At 32.4% G+C, this 19,936-nt stretch overlaps 1 protein-coding gene across 4 annotated transcripts in view; it reads right to left on the minus strand.

Moving 5' to 3' along the window:
- Positions 1 to 221: 221 nt before the first annotated feature.
- acj6 (abnormal chemosensory protein 6) overlaps positions 222 to 19,936 on the minus strand; it is a 178,063-nt gene continuing 158,348 nt past the window's right edge. For 2 of the 4 annotated variants that reach the window (XM_085954802.1, XM_085954949.1), the window contains one exon: positions 493 to 1,239. In XM_085954802.1, coding sequence (XP_085810928.1) covers positions 493 to 1,239 — 747 coding nt within the window. Of the gene's footprint in view, positions 1,240 to 19,936 lie in introns of all 4 variants that reach the window. The other 2 variants (XM_085954865.1, XM_085954716.1) reach the window with 2 other exon arrangements.

Consider the following 19,936-nt stretch of genomic DNA (forward strand, 5'->3'; position numbering starts at 1 on the left):
TCTATTTTAGAAGTGTTTCATATTTACAAAGTCCATAACTTAGTGGTAAACCTACCTTTATATTATTATAATCTAAGTGGCTTAGCTCGTCTAGTTTGTGTCAATCTACAAATTACTCAATAATAATTTGTATTGTACCTTTCATTTATTTTACATTACATAATTCATTTTCATTATTATAACAACATTCACAAGCATGTCGGTTTCAATAGTTTTTTTTTCTGTGGTATAAAAACTTACTCTATCGTTTCTTTTTAAAATTTATCCTATAGTCAGAAGTACACCGGCTTTTGTTGGGCGTTCGTCCGGCGAGCTCGGTCGAGGGTCTTCCGCCTTCGACTCCGGGCTTCTATTATCCTAAAAGGTACGGAGTGTCGAATTGCTATGTTTCACTTAAATACGTCGATCGCGGTCGTCATGTCTCTCACTCGCTCACTAGTAGTTATATCCCGAACCAGGGTATGCCAGAATAGCTCCCCCGTTGTTGGCAGGTCAGTGCTGCGCGGCGAACTTCATCCGTTTCTGTTTCTGGCGCTGGTTACAGAACCAAACTCTCACGACGTTCTTTTTCAGGTCCAATTTCTCAGCTATCGCGGCTATTTTCTCTCCCGAAGGTCTGGGTTGTACTGCAAAATATGCTTCTAGACTTCTCTTTTCAGGTGCTGCTATCGAAGTTCTTTTACGTTTCTTTTCTCCGGCTGGTAAGACACTTGGTGCGTCAGGGTCTCGTCTTTTGTTTTTTGCTTGTGCTTCCGCTTCTTCTAGCCAGGCTTGTAATATTGGTTTTAAAGCGATCATATTGTTATGTGAAAGAGTCAGACTCTCAAACCTACAAATGGTGCTTTGTGAAAGTGCTCCTACTCCTGGTAATTTGAGGTTTGCGAGTGCTTTTCCAACGTCCGCTTGAGTGACTCCTAGTTTTATGCGTCGTTGTTTAAAACGTTCTGCGAATGCTTCTAGTTCTCGGGGGTCTGTATCTGTGTCTGGGTGCAGACCAGCTGCGGCTGCGGCGGCCATCGCTGGATGGTGTGAGGGGTGGTGGGGTGCCCCTCCGGCGAGGCCGGCGCTGTGGTGGTGGTGCGACATCATGTGATTCATGGCGCCGTAGCCGTGCAGCTGGTGGTGAGTAGGGCCGCTGTCTCCCATGGGCGCCAACGTTGTCATCGACGAGGAGGTGATAGGATCGAGCATTTCTAAGCCCTCCATTCCGTGATGGGCCATCTGAAAAGTATGAAATTCCTGCATATGAAAAATCTTCATACTCTTAAGTTGCTTATTGTCTAGTGAAATGATACCGAATATAAGTTAAAAAATATATTAATCATTTAGAATAATAAAAACACACATAATATAAAAATATAATAATTTAAACTAAACTGACTGGATAAACCTAACTACGGGCATTTATAATAATATATACATACGCCAAGCACAGACAGGTGCTAATATCAAAAAGCTCTTAATTTTGATAGAAAAAACTAATTAAAGCATATTTCTTTTACCATTATTAAATGATGTGCAATTCATTACAGTGGTTATTAAAATTAATGTAAAGATTTAAAACAACGTGAGGAATACTTAGAATTATTAAATTAAATTTATTAAGTTAAATTGCTTAGAATTTCATTTTCGCGTACCAAAAGTTTCATTCAATACTTGTCCCGTTTTGAAATTAGCATTTTTTGGCAGGGAAAAATATAATAATTAGGTACCTATTATATGCAACATATTTTTAATAACAATTTCATATTCGTCTCATGTAAAATAGTAGCAAGAAGATTCTCTTTTGCTTTAATATACTAGGTGTCAGTGGCGAAGGGTGGAGGTAGGCTGTTCATATCAGCCATAAATAGTGCACATTAAATTTTGTCAGTCATACGTATTTGTTTTTATTGAAATAAAATTACAATTTACAAACGGTGTTGGTTAGTTTTTAAAATTTAATTTAACCCCGCGAAACCAAGCCATGGTAATAATAGTCAAAAAATACTCGTCTATAAAATATCTAAACTTATGCAATTAAATCAAACAAAACTTTGGATATTTTATAGATAGAAAATATTTTTGTCCATTATAATTTGGTTTAGCCAGGGTTTAATGAATTTAAAAAAATTAGCGAATAATAATTATGTCTAATATGTATTCTTAATCCAATGAAAACAAATAAGTATGAATGAAAAAGTGTGCATAACTTTGTCGTATCGCCCAAAGTCTACCAAAACTAATATGATTTGGTTTAGGCAGGGCTTAATTGATTTCTAAAAACTAACCATTACCATCTGTAAATTGTAGTCTTAGTTAAATAAAAACCAACACGTATGACTAACAAAGTTTAATGTACACTATTAAATAAACAGTAATAATTTTTTTTATGGCAGATCTTAACAGCCTACCTCCACTCTTCGCTACTGCTAGGTGTGTATTACATACAATAATCGTGTAGTTAAAATTTACCTAAAAATGAATATTATATTATTAAGTTATTACTATTATTGAATCAAAACTCTAATTGGCGCAATGCACACAATAAAATATGTTATCAAAAATACAATATAAAACGATCGGAATGCCTAACTTTCATTATTTAAGTGATTTGTAAATGGATTAATACGATCCGAGAAGGTTGTTGTAATGAAATAACTATAATTGGGATTAGTTTTTAGTGCACGGGTGTCAAACGTAGCGCAGGTCACGTGCCAAAATCCGCAGGGAATTAAGCCTTCATTGTTTGCACTTTGTATGAGATATGACACGATGTTGGATACTTTGTTAGAAGGGTACAGAGAACGATATGTTAGATACATTGTATGTAACGTACAGACAGCAACATGTTAGATTCGAATTTAATCCTCTTAAGCGAGACTAAAGATGTGCATCGCAAGTCGAAAGGGGAGGAGGCGGTGAAATATGAAGGGTGGAACAAACCAGTTGATCATTTTGCTAGACCCCCTTTAAAATATATTTTTGTTTGTTTTAACCTGACAACAATAACATACGTGCTCAAAAATAGTCTTATTTCATTACATGTGATTATATAAAATTGACAAAAGTTTTTATTTATAATATTTTTAGCCGCAGTACCTACGATAAAATTGATTGAATTAATAATTCATCAAAAAATACCAAAATTATGTAAGACTGACACACGTGAGAGAAGTAATTTAAAATTAAGAAGAATTTAAATTCAAATTTCATCAAGTAGCCTCGATCGATAGTACTATTATTAACATGTATATGTTTTACCGCTCGCCGTGACATTAAAATAAAATTCTGTGTACCAAATTCAAGAGTAACGCAAAATGGTACCATGGTACTCATTTTATTACAATTTTTCTATTCTATTCTATTTTATTAAATTATTGTCATCCAATTAAGTAGGTACGTTCGGTAAAGAATGCTACGTTTAATATAATCCAAGATCTGACAGGAAAAATCATAAATTATAATTAATGTTCTATATATAAAATTTGTTTTTTTTTTATTTTTTTATGTTCGTTTACCTCGGAAACAAATACCTTATTATTATGCTGCCTTGACACTTTATGATTTTTCTTGAATAATTTTGGTGTAAGATTGATTTCTTTCATTCTGGTGATTTTACACACCTTGATCTAGAGTAATTTTTAGTTTGCAATGCTTCACAAACTATAAAGACATACGTAATAAAAATAATGCTGCTAATGTAAAATTTGTTACTATCTATAGAAATGTGTAAATAATAGACTCAATAGATATCATCAAAAGCGCCCCACGAAAGCGTCCCAAAGCCGCGTAATGTTTTTCATCTCGGAGAGGGTTAGCTATAACCCCTAACCGCCAAATTTTATCATCCGTACCCCGGTCTAATTTCCATCATTCATTTATTACACCAATAAACAAGTGGCGTGCTTGCCGACTGACATGAAGGGGGTCATAATACTACAAAGGGGGCAATACTATTATAACGAGGGTGTGATATTGTGTCTTTGATGCATATTGTCAAAATAATAATAATTTAAGGTCCCGGAGAACGTTATTGTCGGAGTTACATTTAATAATTCTGGGGACTGGTTTATTGAGGCAAGCTAATATGTATGTATGAATTATTATTATTAATACATACTGCACCTTTATGAAAGAAGGATGTTATTTTACTAAGATAGATACATTATATTATATTAAAGTATTGTTAAATTTATGACTTGGAAGACTTGCAACCCGAAATCCTGCTTAAATTCTTAATCCCAAAATCTTAACATCGAAATTTTTAAAATTCCTTGATTAGTTTCAATTTCAATTAAAACATACAATATTTTGACAACTAATTATATAAATATAATTTAAAGACAGTAATATTTAATTTACTAATAGATTAGATCTAAAAAAAGACATTGTTAATTCCACAGTTTTCATGGGATTGTAGGATTAGAAAATGTGAACAGCATAAAACAAATATTATCAATCAAGAAATTGCTATCCACTGAATTTTACTATTTTTACTAAATTTTACTATTGACAAATATATGTATAACTTAATGGTATCCTTTTTAATATTTTATAAATATAAGAATATTTTTTATCTATTATGATTTGGTTTAGGTAAGAGTTGATGATTGAATTTTTAAAACTAACCAATACCATCTGCAATATGTCGTCTTCGTTATGTGAAAACTCGACAGTACGACCGACAAAGTTCGGTGTGCACTTTTTCAGTTTGCCACAGTTTACCACCATCGCTCGCTACTGGGAGGAAGATGGAATGATCTGAATACTTGTGATATCTAGAGAGAAGGTGAAATGCCACCCCCTGTGATGTAGTTGTCAGAATGAAACAGAATAAGACACTTTTATAATAATTATAGACTTAATTTTCATGAAAGCAGGTATTTCTATAACATCTTCAGAATTATGGAACTCTTAATTCTTGTAAGTACTTTGACAAAATACAAGAGAGAAGTCATCGGATAAACCTTTACTCTCAGTTGCACAGTTCGTGAATAAATTTGTATTTAATTGTCATCACTATTATTATATACTCATTGCAATGTTTTAAATGTCATTTTAAAAGGTGTTCTCTTACAGATTATTTTAATTTTACTCTGATTTTTAATTTATTGGAATCGGTAATAAATTTGAGTTTGTTTTCTAAGAAACATTTACATTTTTTGGGTTTTCCTGTTTATGGTAGTGTCTACTCTATCTAAGTTTTGCTCATAGACAGGCTTAGAATACCATTTCCATTAATTTTCAGTCCCGGACCCAAGGCCTGTATAAAAACGAACCATAAGTGCGAATGAGAAAGCATTCGGCACGCTTATATTCTGCGCAATTTGTGTTAGAGGAAGATATAATTTCTACGGCCGAATTAAATATTTTTTGTACACGTCGCCAGTAAATATCGATTTGAATAACTCCATTCATTACAAAACTGCAGGCACGTATTACTGAAATTTAATGTATTTGTGTTAAATATAAAGTTAGTGGTAGTTAATTTAGTAGAAAATATGGTTAACTATGATGTGTTTAAATTTGGTAGCCGTACTGAAAAGCAACATGATGGTATAACGTTTCATATGTTAATAATAATAAAACCGAGGTTATATTGTGCATTATATGCAAGAAACACAGCTTCATATAGTTGAATAATACACACTTTCTTTATATTATTACTCTGAGCCTGGACCTCTCCAGAAAAGAAAACAAATTATTAAATGAACTATTACTTTTTCTTATTCTTCATCAGGACCTCATGACTGAGGATCTTTATCCGGGTGATTTAGCTGTTGATCAACTTCCTGAACGAGTTGGCTCCACTCCTAATCGACATTATATGACACGCAAAATATGTGGCCACTGGAAGATTCGTGGCACTCATAAACTGGTGCAACTATCTTAGCCATCCGAAGTTTGTTTTAATATTCCGATGCGGAATATTAAAAAAAAAGAGAGCTCTGACGACATAAATGGACACTAACGACCGTTAAGCTACGCGCCTTCGATAACCACTTGTGGATGCGACAGATCGCAATAACTCGTAGGTGAGCCCCCGTAGTTATAAGTGCAGGCTAGGTGTACATTGCCAAAATAAAAAAGTGGAGTATCTTGGGTATGGTGAATATACATGGAAAATTGTTTGGGTGAGAGATGCTATAAGTAGTAGACATGGTAAATGTGGAAGTCAGTGACACCTGATAGATTTTATTAACCCCGCTCCCTCGCGCAGTCTTAAAAATCAATAATAAATAATTGTTATTGATATTTTTTCCAAATGGACTGCCCCCCCCAACCAAATATTTTTTCTGTGTGTACTCCTGCTCAAAAATATTGTAATTGAGAAGATATTTTCTCATTCAGATTCATTAATAAGTCCGTACCTATAGTCTTTTTTCAATCGATACGAATCATTCAAATTCAATCTTCTCAAAAAGTACAAAATTGGACAATAACCCGACGTCGATAGGTAGTTAATATATTATTACTACTTAAGGTTATACATAGGTACATGTATAATCATTGGCTCTAGTCATACTTGCATTACAAAATATAACATGTGAATGTTGTTAAATAAAGTGAAAATAAAAAAAATCGTATCAACGGTCAGGGCCTCCGTTCCCCAATGCCCGATATTTCATCATTATCTCCACCCTCTTTGCTCCCTGGAAACTTCTTCCGCGTCCCCCTCCATATGACACCGAGTACTAAATTTACAATTACACTTGCTATTAAAACTAGTGTGGATCCCTTGCGTATAACTGCCGTTATCGAGAAAAAATCGATATCACGGATATCAAAGAAATAAAGAATCCCTACTAATTATGTAAAAATAATTTATTGCTTTATAAAATAGATTTTACCTGACGGAGGACTTGATCTGTATAGGTCGAAAAAAAAGAATTTGTATTACATTAAAAGACTGCGTGGAATGCTACATAATTTTCTAGAACCACAGTTAAGTGGGTCACATGGACACTACACGGTTAATGGCTGTTTTGCGTCAAAATAATATTATGTTTCCGCGGCGTTTAATGACTCATAGAATGGCAATATCCCTTGACCTATACGGTCCGGTTACATGTAAATTGTACGGAAAACATTTCACCGTGGCACAGTTCGCCGTGAGCTTTCTATCGGAAAGAGATGACCATATACTATACCGTCTAAAATTTTATTACATTCAATATGAACATTAATTCAATTTTCATAGCTGATTATGGCAAAATTCATGAATTCAAGAGTCAAAACCTAACCTAACCTAACCTAACAAATAATTCAATATATCTATAGGCTATTTTCAAAATTTGTTTGCTGCTGGCTTCCTGTAAAATGTAAACCGACAAGAACCGTGTTTTATTTAGATATGAATTTTATGTCAGTACTATACGACCCAAAGAGGTTAGATAGTCTTTAATATACGGCCATATATTTCCAATACAACATTTCACGGTGAAGTAGTGTAATACGGCAAGCTGCATACGTACAAGTTTCCGGACACGGTACGGTCCTCGGACTTGAAACCTTTTGATTTTTAGGTCAATTGTTATCTAAATAACATTTTTGTTATAAGATCACAGAATATTGATACACCTGTAACAATGTATACGGGAAGAAATTGCTGGAATTTTAGAAAGACTGGTTCTACACGCTGCGTGTAGAAGAAATCCGGTAATCAGATTCAAAATATGTGTGCAAAGGGAGTGGTTTTTTAAAAATATGTATTTATAAAACTATAACTGTATGTTTTCCTTCATAAATAAGTACTAAAATAAATTGAGACACGTTGTACAATCACTTTTACACAACATAATGTGATATTATTATGAAAATATTATGTTTTAATACATACATGAATAAAATAACAGTGTACGAAATAACTGTAAGTATTCCGCCACATTGCTCGCATTGTGAAAATTGAAATATTATGCTTCCGCTATTTATATATTTATCATAGAAGTCGCATTATTAGTCATTCGTATCTAGGACATTTATTACTCCACTAGTTTTAGGTTATATATTACGACACAATATAATGTGTTGCTGGAAACAATAGAAACGCGATATTTTTCAGTGTGGCCATTGTGTAATTCTGCCTCAAATTTATTTGAGTGCATTTCCAAAAAATCCACTGCCACGGTGATTGGTTTTGCGTTGTGCGGACCAGATATAGTGACAAGAGACAGAAATCAAACGAGGAGTTGTCATAAAGGGGACCATAGCAAGAAGAATACATACCTACATACACCAAAGGAAGCTATATTTTTAATTTGATTATTTCTTATTCATGCCTAAATATCCCGTCATTTCGGGATCAGGAAATTGTGCAAGATCCCGGGATGCAAACCCTAGTTCACACTATTAGATTAAGGTCTTAGAAAGTAAATACTTGGGATCATGGCCCCCGCATCCGGAAGCGGCCCGCCAGACCAGGATGTTTGGTGGGTCCCCCTACCTATCGCCAAGGTCAAGGGCAGTGGTGTTGTTTTTTTTACATTAGTGTTCCCCAAATGGTATTACGCGAAACCCCAGGGTTCTTTGAGATCAAATTAAGGGTTTTTCGTATATTCTTAGCGATTTTTGTATTTTAAAATAAATCCAGTTGGTTTATTGACTTCTCGGCACTCAGTATCATATTATCACTAAGCACTAATCGTGACCCACTTTGTGGTGGCCAAGTAAGATGCGACCCTTCGACATTTTGGATAAATAGCCATTTTTATAGTCAGAAAACACACTAAAAATAATTATAAAATAAAATTCTACACATGAATTATAATCTAACTATTTCAATCTTCATATAATATCAAATCGCATCGTAAATGATCTTCATACCTAATAGCGCCGCAGGCTACTTTTTTACTATTAAAGCAAATTTGTGGTGTATGTATATCTCACTTAACCGGCCACGGCCTGCCCCCCTGAGCCTTTCCCCCCAAGTTCTCATTCGTAACGCCATTGCATATATCCAAAAGTAATACGAGAAATGCATTTGTATAAAAAAAAAAAAACATTCAAAGGCATTTCAATGGTAATAATATATTTTCTCCAGTGTATCTCATATTATGCACTAATTAGTACCGTTGAGCTATTATTTGCACAAATTTGTTAGTAACAGCAGCGTTATAAAGACAGGCAGTAATAATTATCGGTTGGCGGTATTATTAATATAAGTAATAAGTGGTTTTCATGGGAAACCGACCATCCGTAGGGCGCGTGTTTATTCTAGTTGATGTCCTGGCATTAGCACTTTCAAGTGCGCCTACACTCCACGACTTCGTACCATCAATATGCCAGAGTAACACTAGTAAAAGATGTGCTAAACCTTTTTACTTTGAACGATATATTATATATATATTGGATTGAATTATATATTGGAAACTCAAGCTTTGACTGCGACCCGTTGTCATATCGCTTCTTCTCTTCTAGAAGCGGATCCGCCGATCAGGTCCTCACACAACTTATGTTAAAGAACTAACTTTACAATTTTGCCAAGCTCTTCCGTCCTACCCCCCCCCCTCACCAGAGCACCTTTCAGCTTGTCGACATTCTCAAAGATATCCGCAATTCGCAGGTGTACTCTGTATCGTTCATATTTAGGGCACTATACTGCTATAATATACAATGTCCTCCAAAACATCACATTCATCGCAGAGCTGGAAACTGCTTCTTCCCATGAGGACATCAAATCTTTAACTCATTGTATGCCCTGTTCTTAGCCTCAGTATCAGCTTAAGCTTATTCCTCTTCAAGGAGACTACAAACCAAGGCACCAACCGTGGGGTTGGTAGAATGGACTTACTCCGTTTCCCCTTTTATAGGGATGCCTTATGGTGAAAATATATCCACATGCTTTGTCACATTTTCTTTATGGCCTCATTCCAGTCCAGCAAAATTCTCTTTAAAACATTAAACTAAATTTTATTGTACATACTTACATAATTGTAAAAAGTAAGACATCCAGCAGGAATCGAACCTGCATCTCTCGGGTTTTGCGCCCATGCACATATACCACAATGCTATAGGCTCCATACTTAATTGCGTGAAATTTTAACGAATGGCTCTTAATACTCTCTGAAGTGCTTTCCAAATTGAATTATTATTGGCGATCGGCTTTCGTTTTTTAAATTAAAGTAGGTACTTATTACTTTAATTACTCTTAGATTTTTTGTTATAACTTACTTGAACTTGTTAATATTTTTTAATTAAGTAACTACTTTTTTTATCTAACGAATAATTCACAAGATTTAAGAATGTAAAATTCTTATAAATTTTATTTTATAGATGAAACAAATAACTGTTAAAAGTGCTATAAAATAATAATGTAGTCCATAGTGTTATAGATAAAATATCAAATGTATGTAACCAACGAAGTTTTTACGAATAATAATACCATTAAGCATGACACAAAATCTAAAAATAATAACGATGACTTAAAAAAATATTAATAAAACAGATGATATGATTCGACTATGTACTACTATAATATTATGTACGCGATGTAGTTAACTTAGTGTAGTAAGTATAGGTACTTGGCAAAATACCATGTATTCCATAGAATAGGTGGTTCTATATTATAAGCAATTGAATTTGTTAATATTGTAAAAATTTCACTTGTTTACAATGAAAGTATTTTTACCTGGCGCAGCCCAATTGTGATAACTTGAACTGATTCAAGAATCAATTTCCTCTTTCAGTAGTTTATAGAGGAGGTGACAATATACAAATTTATGTGAGTTCACGGAGGTCAAATAATATTACGTTGTTGCTATTAATTACAGATATATATTCATACTTAGTAATATTTGTACCTCTAGCCGCTAGCGTGTCGTATACACATTTTGCAGAAAATAGGCGAAAAATATACAGATTTAATACATAACGTATTATAGTATATTTCACACCCAATTCATCTGTTTATTAATCTATTCATAACAGAAACCTCAAAATCCTAAACGTTAAAAATGTCAAAATTTCGTTCGTATAAGCACTTGGGTATATCAAGCATCTGAAAAATATTATACATATTGTATTTTTCCGAAAATATTATTTCTGGACATGCATGGTTCACAAGAATAGAACATTTCCGTGTGTCAATTTTCATAAGGATTAATTTTGTTTTAATTGAAATTTAATTGAAAAAAAACTTGCTAAAGAATCGTTTTTTTTTTGTTTCACTCATTTTTCTCAGACACGGTGTCGTTATTCACATTTTTTTCGATCATTGTGTGGTTAATTTAATCATAATTAAGTTTACAAAACTCTGTAGTCAACACAAGTCGTTCTTTATTCGTTACGGTTTTTACATTACACATCAGCGAAATGCACTCAACCACGCGACAAATATTTTGTTATTAAAATTAAGTTCATAAAATATCTCAATAAAATGTTCAAGCTACAGTATCCAAATGTTTTCAATGCCTTGACCAGTGCATCACTTTGAAAAGTATCCATTCGCTACCGCTTGGCTGCAGCTGAATGACTATGAACCTTACTTCACCGTTTACTAAGCTCGGCTAAGCATCTTTGCAAAGCTGTGTAAAATTATTAGCCGAAGCTCCGTATCGTACAGGTGAATAACTGTTTCCCACAAGGGTATTGACTTACTTAGAAAATATTTCAAAAACTAGTACCTAAGTATGGCAATTGGTATTTGAGAAATTCAATAGGTATAGAACGTAAAGGCGTAAAGTGAATTTTATCATTAAATTATCTTTAACATCTAATTATTTTATTTTGTCCGCGACTTTTTATTTACATACATATTTAGGTACATTTTATAAAATCTATTAAAGAACTTGAAAAAATAACCAACCTAGATAGGTTGGTTATCAGATGATAAAAAAAAATTATAAATTGCAATAATTCTAATTGAAACCGGCTGATAACAGGAACACGACTTATATTCCGTTATGTGATTTAAATCTATGTTTTCAATTATTTTTTAGTGGATCTTAACATTAATCTATTATCGATACCATCGATACGAAATTTGATTAACACTGGTCGCTTAGCTTTTAGTCAATTTTATCGTATGTAGGTAGGTGGCTAAATCACTCGTAACTCATATTAGCAGAAATCCGATAGCTGCAGGTTCCTTTGTTCAAGATTTTTTCTAATATCACGTGTATTTCTGAATTTCTCCAAATCGTAACATAACAATACACACGTATATAGTGATTAATTTGCTGTAATATTGTGTATCATATTATAATATGGCTTAAATAAAAAAAATCAGAATATTACTCGAAAGATGAAGGCTCTTTGTTTTATTGTAAGAACAATACTTATAACATCAGTAAGTTAATAGTGTAAATTATTTTATTAAATATCAATTAAATATATTTTGATCATGACCGATCCTAATAAGATCATAAATGGACCTTCACAGAGTGAAGGTTTTAACCGCGACATTATAAGCCGACACGTAAGTCGCTCGGTCGTCGTGGACGTTTAATATATTAATACTGCAGGACTCGTTAAAATTTAAGCTGAATTAAAAAATAAATATTGGATCTGTAAGTAAAACTGTGGACGGCTTAGGATTTGAATGGCTATTAATCTGGTCGACCAATTTTTAGACCAGACTCTCTATTTTTCCAATGTTAGTAAAAACGATTTTTTTTAAAAAAAAAATTTCGCTTTTATACTTCTTTTTTAATATATTTACTAATAATAATTGTACTTAGTGTATCTTGGTAATATTCTAAAATAACATTAATCTCGTAATTCCAAACCTCGAAATTTTGTAACAAAAAGTTTCGAATGAAATTATTTTCTTAGATAAATAAAAAAAAATGTCTTCCGCGAAGATGCGAATGCATCAGAAAAGTGAATAAAATCAACCCCTGGGAGCATGAATGGGTTGCGTGAGTCTAATAATAATTGTAAGTGCGTTTGTGTCCGTATGTATACATATACATAAAATGGACATAGTTTGCATTAGTGTTCGCGTACTTCGCACACATGCAAGCGAATACTATATGATGGACGGGGTATTTTCAAGTGGTCATTTCGTCAAGTATAAGCTCACAATCACACACAAACTTGACACTCATGAAAAGCATAGGGTGATTAAAAATGGTAGATGTTTAAGCACCTATTGAAATTTTGAATTGAACAAATTTATCATAAAAATATTATCATTGAAATGATATCGTATAATAAATTACTTATTGATAGTTTCTCTATGCTATATGTATAGATCTATATTATGCTAATGTAGTGAAAAGGCTTACAAAACTGTTCGCGGTGGACTGAGTAAATTTGTTTGAATGTTTAGATAATTTTTTTCACTGCTACAATCGACAATGATGTTTAACTATCGACTCAAATTTCTAAGATGTCATATTATTCAAAATGTAATAGTCAACAATAATATTTAAAAAATATGTTTTCTTATCTGAAATACGAAATAATACCGGGTTTAATTCGGGTTGAACATTTGCGAAAGTAACACAATATTATAATTATTTATAGGATATTCATACTTGCAGGTATTTCAACTTTTTTCGATATAAAATGTTTTTTCTCTCATCCCTATGTATAATAATTTATGTTTATATCATTATTGTGACGAATAAAACAATAATAAATAAATTTGTAACCATTGTATTGTCGGTCTCAGAAATTATATCATAGTTGAGATCTAGGTATATTATTATATTAAATGCATTTTCCAATTATTAACTTTAGATAAAGTACTGCATATATACGCTACTTTTGTAGGTAAGTACAGGGACGGTTGACAATCATTGAAAACGCATCGGGCTAATACTCTTAGTGGGAGGCTCAAAACTCAATTTATTGGAATATGTTAATTTCAATTTATTTATCAGGCACCGGGACCCCTACCAATTCAGGACCATGGGCATGGAACCATTAGCCCTGGGTAAGTAGATAAAGATTATAATGTAGAATAAAACCAGTATTTTAGACATAAACCAATAAATAATGTTGAAAGTATTTTGTTTGTGTTAATATTAACAGATGGCAATCTAAAATTGTTTTTAATGTAGTACTTATTATGTTTTATGAACAAAGAAAACTATACTTTATTTACTATACTTATACTCAGGTCTTTTGTATAATAAGAAAATTGGGTACAAGTTGGTTTACGGGAAGCCAGGCGGGAACCGCGCCAATTTTAATAGGCGATTTTGGCAAACTTTATGAATTCAAGAATGAAAACCTAACCTAACTTAACCTAATCTAAAACCTAAGTTAACCAAACCGAACCTAACAAATAATCCTGTATATCGGTTATTTTCAAAAATTGTTTGCCGTTGGCTTACCTTAAACCGACAAGAACCGAAAATTGTCTCAAAATTAGGCAGATATTTTATTTCGAATAGAAATAAAAAAAAATCAAAACACCTGTAAGTCTACCTTAAAAATAAACCTGTTATTAAGATCAAATATTGGAATATGATGACGACAAAACACACGTGGTAGTATGATTATTTGAAAATATTATATTCATTATTATTTGCAATGTAACTTTAATACTGTTAGAGTTGCAGTGAAACTAGCTTCATCATTTTAGTTAGATATCGCAAATAAAATTAGTAACATTACCGTATTTTGTGGGTGAACCCATTTCTCGGTCACCCAGTTAATGCATACTATTTGTAGGAACGAATACTTGAGCAAAGAGGTCTTTTAAAAAAGGCTTGTTAAATCCTTTAGGCGAATACTTGTATGGACTTCTCATATTTTTTTTTCATCGATGGTCTTTGTTACTATTCAAAAAATCTGTTTGCTTCATATTATAAAAGCGACAATGGGACACTTGAAACTTTAAAGATCGCCTCTTTTGTTAAATATTTGTTTTAAATCGATCTGAATTGGTGTTTACTATCAAACATTGCATTAAAACATATTATAAAAGGATACTTGAAAGAGTGTGATACTTTGTATTAGGTTTATAAAGATAGTATGCTATTTAAGTCATCGAAATATTAAAAAAAATATTTAATATTTTTACGATTTTTAGATAAAATATTGATATATAAAAGTCCGGTGAGTAGACCAATTAACAACGCGGTAACTTTTGGTTACATGTAAATTGTACGTAAAAAAAATCACCGTGGCACAGTTCGCCGTGAGCTTTCTTATCGGAAAGACCGTATACTACACGGTATCCAATTTTATTAGATTCACTATGAACATTAATTAAATTTTCATAGCTGATTTTGGCAAAATTCATGAATTCAAGAATGAAAACCTAACCTAACCTAACAAATATTCCAGTATATCGGCTATTTTAAAAACTTGTTTGCTGCTGGTTTCCTGTAAAGTGTATACCGTCAAGAACCGTGTTTTAATTAGACATGTATTTTATTTCAGTACTATACGACCGAAAGAGGTAGGACGGTCTTTAATATACTGCTATATACCTATTTCCGATACAACATTTTACGGTGAAGTTTCTGGACACAGTTTCTTTGACCGTGCCATTGACAGAGTCGTAGGATGGTTTGCCCGTTATGAAAAAATGAAAATGGTAGATAGCACAATGTCTTCAGCGTTGTCGATTCTTGAAATTGTTTTAAATTCGTTGGGAGTTATGGATATATCAATAAAAATAGTCATTATAAAGACCGCAAGAGTAATAATATGTTACCACGATCAACAGAGGTTATACAGCCTACAAAATTAGGTGGCATCCAGCGTGCATATATACCTACCTACATATAAATGAATTATATTGTTATGTCATGTCCCAGAAAAGTCTTGCATTGGTTAACGCAATGTAAACAGTAAGTAAAGTAATTTAACAATAGCATAATATATTATTATTATAAAATATTTACTAATTTGAAAAATAAATTCTGAGTTAACTTCGAAAACTTGGAAGTAGAATGAGTTTTCAAAATACCTCACTGGACAGAGTATACTGAATCTTCTGTGCTATTTAATTCTTGATATAATTAGTCAATAGTTGCAATAATTTACGTACCTAACATCATTTATGTCTAAAATTTTGGGGACATACAGCTAAATTGTAATAAGACCTCTTGACGACATAAAATATTCAGATAAATAATTTACTAATAACTATATATAGCGGTGGCAAAGGGTGACTTTTGGAAAGAGGTAGGCAGTAGAGATCAGAAAAAAGAGCACACTTATGAGGTATACTTACGGGAAATAAGAAGATAATACGATATTACACTCGCGTTTCGACTGACAATAATGACTGCATGATAACAATATGATATAAATTTAATTATTTTTGTTTAAGACTGAACTAAGTAACTTAAATAATAATCACGAGATACTATTATATTTTATTTTTAAAAATAATTTATAAGTATGTCTGATTGAACCCAATATAAATATTTTTTTTTAAATCATCTTATTTAATTATTATTTGCTTAAAGCGGTAGTCATCGACAATAAATATATCCATACAGAGTTTAGGCTGTTCGTCTATCGCTCATAAACTTCATACAAATTTCCAGACATGTCTGACGTCATGTATGTGACGGGCCATATAAAATAGACTTGGGACTATTTCTCCATTAATTCGTTAGTTTAGTTGAGAACAGATGGCGCTTTTCACTTAATTTTTATTCTAAACTTAAATAAACTAAACGGTATTCTATATTCTGATGATAGATGACTCAATTTTTTACACATCTCTTTATTTATTTTAATTTAAATTAAATACTTGAAGATATATATTTTTCTTAGAGGGTAGACTTTAAATAATCGCCTACTATGAAGCCTTCGCCACTGATAGATAGAACCATGATCTGAGAAATAACATTTAAAAAGTCTGAATACTTGTTTATTAGTGGTTAAGATTCGTTACGTGTTCCGCAATGTGACATTCATCGTAGAGGGCTCTACGCCATACTGAGTTGCCGTATCTACGGCGCTCCAATTGGTCATTTGAGTCAGCATTATGATTGGTAGGTCAGCGTTTCCAAGATACCACTTTTCTTGCTAGATTTCCTTTTTTAATATTTATATAGCTTGCAAAATTATGTATCTCAGGCAGTAAGGTATTTGAGTCTAATATTTTGTGACACCGCAAAAATTCAATATGTCTCATAATAAAAACCAGAATATTACACAAACAAAACAACATTGAAAACAAAGATGCATTTCGTCTTTAATACAAAAATAATAAAGATAAAAATGAAGAATCAATTAAATACCTAGGTATATTTATTTACAAAAAATATTATTATAATTTAAAAAAAGAAAAGTATTAATTGAATCCATAGAAATGTTAATATTGTTAAATATATCTATTGAAAGTTAACATTAAAGGGAAAGTGAATGGTTAAACCATATGGGTTAGAGCTAACTTTAATAATCGAATCAAATGCCGAATTAATTCGGGAATTCCCCTCTAAATTAATGCAAGAACACAGAAGATAATGAATCCGCCAAAGTAATATTTGTTTTATATTTACTCATGTTTATCATAATATAAGCCATATGCGGAAGCTACAGATCACATTACTAATTGATAGATCACGAAGCTGGAGCTACAAAAAATGTTAATTAATTGAATTAGATTATACTCACCTGTTGTAACGGAATACTTATGGATATTAATAAAATAAAAGAAGTTCAGTAAAGTTTAGTTTCGCGGTAGCCTTTTATGTGGCCCGAATCTTTGTTTTGACTTTTTTAAACCAATGGCAACTGTTACACGCTTACCATATTTGTGATTGTTAATCTAACTAGATCGGTAACATCCGCACGTGATTATTATCAAATTCGTGAATTAGAACGATTCAATTCCATATTTATAATCTATTTGATAAGTTTAGTCTTCTTTTGGTATAACCCGTGTCTTATTTTCATATAGGTAGGTACGTTTATTATCATATAGGTACTTAACGCTATTTAAAGTTAAAACTACATTTATTTGTCAAATTCTTGAATTGGGCATGGCACTATTGATATATTTATGGCATTGGTTTTTTCAGTGAATCTAAAATTCTCTTGAAATATTCTCAGTTTTTCCTAAGCACAAAGGTTAAACTAACATTTACCGGCTTCACTCAGTCGATTAGACAACATCATATCGACTGCTTAATCTTCAAACTAGTCAACTGAACTTTTGATCAGAATGAGATTTTCAAATTTCCAATATCGTAAATGGAACAACTCCGCTCTTTATATACATTTTCTTTATATATAAAAGGGAAACTAAAATAATATATTAATTAATAGTGCAGCTTATTTGTAAAAAAATATGGAATTTATATTATGAATATTTTTGGAATTGTTAATTTCCCCTCGATAGTTAAATTATTATGTTTTTCTCCTACCTGAACTTGCCCAAATGGAGTTAGCCGGTTTGCAGATTTTTTTGAGAGTTTGAGAGCGGTCGATGTGTCTTATATCTTTCTTTAAAACATATTGCGGAGATATTACGCGTGCCGAATGTTTTCTCACTCGCACTTATGGTTCGGTTTTGCTAAGAACTTGGTTAAATAATTGTTTTCTGATTTTGATAAATGGGGGTGAAAATAGTAAAGTTTGTACAAATCTAAATAAATGAATAGCAGCTTATTTAAATAGAATAACGTGAGTGCTTGCTTCGCATTTATATTATTATGTTATTGGTCTTTGTTAATTTAAATTATGTTTCCTTCAACGCATTTGACTTCAACGATATCACGATTATTAGCTTACGTGAAGTAGGAATATTTTACTAACTTCATTCTCAATTTAACAGATTTCATCAAACTATTATATTAGAAAAATTTATAAATAAAAAAAATGATATCGATAGACCAATTATTTTCGCCGCGGGCAGACGATATTATGGAATATATAGTTTACCCTTTGTTAAGATCACTATATTGTGGCTCGCATGTTACATTAGGTAGCATTACATACTCAATCGCCGTTTTTATTCTTCGACATAAGGCACAAAAGAAAAGTTGAATGCCGTGCGAGTGAGACGGGGCGAGGCCCGCAGGGAATAAAATGGGTACTGCTGTCTCATTATTTATGTTTTACAACATAGCTATATTTATTTGTATGAATGACACTTTGGAGCGAAACAAATATATATCGCAGTTAGGGTAGAAGTTATTATTATTGAAAAGTTACGCTAGTTTGTTTAAGTTTAATCGGTCGGCTTAAATTCAATAAAAAATATACCTAATAGGGTGTTTTTTTCGGAAATTATGTTAACGTTAATATAGGCGGCTCTCGTGGTGCAATGCGCAAGGCGCTGGTCTTCCACCCGAGAGTTCTTAGTTCGATTTCCGGTGAGGACACAATATTTATGTGATATTTCAAAGCCTGGGTGTTTATTGTTCACAATTACTAACAACAACAACCACCTTGTACGAAAAAGCAAGAACATGTTTTTTGTTCTCTTCTAAATTCTAAAAAAAAACGTTATGAGTAATGGAGTCGGTGGAGAGATCACCAGGACAGGCTGCAAATCTATTGGTCGCGGGTTGAATTAACGCTCCTGGATAAAATTCTGTTTCTTTTTCAATAGGTGGGTAGGTACCTACCATTTTTTTCCACAGTATTGAGTCAAATAGGTGAATGTCTAAAAACCATTACCTACACATAAAACCGCCATAGTTGTAGAAAGGTTTAAAAAGTGAGTTCAATTAGTAGGTACTATGGTGATGTGTAATTTAAGTTATTTCACGGCTCATTTAGTATTAAAAAGAATACTATCAATGACGGAGAATGACTTTTCACAATAAACAATCGTTATGATAGCTCATAGCTTTGTGTGTATTCAATAACATACAAGAAGTAACAACGTCGTCTACAATCTACCTACATAGTAATGTAACGATATCGACAGCATGAAAACACGACTTTACACGAGCATATGAATGATATAGGCCCTAACAACAAACTAATAGAAAATATAACCCATCGTCTAACTCACCGTAATGTCGTATAATGTTGTGGTTCGAATCCTAGGTCTGGTAAATACACATTGTTTTTAAATTTGTGTTTG

The sequence above is a fragment of the Rhyacophila brunnea genome, unplaced genomic scaffold (genome assembly GCF_057557595.1).
Source record: "Rhyacophila brunnea isolate RB1 unplaced genomic scaffold, BYU_Rbru_1.0 scaffold_1, whole genome shotgun sequence".
NCBI lineage: Eukaryota > Metazoa > Arthropoda > Insecta > Trichoptera > Rhyacophilidae > Rhyacophila > Rhyacophila brunnea.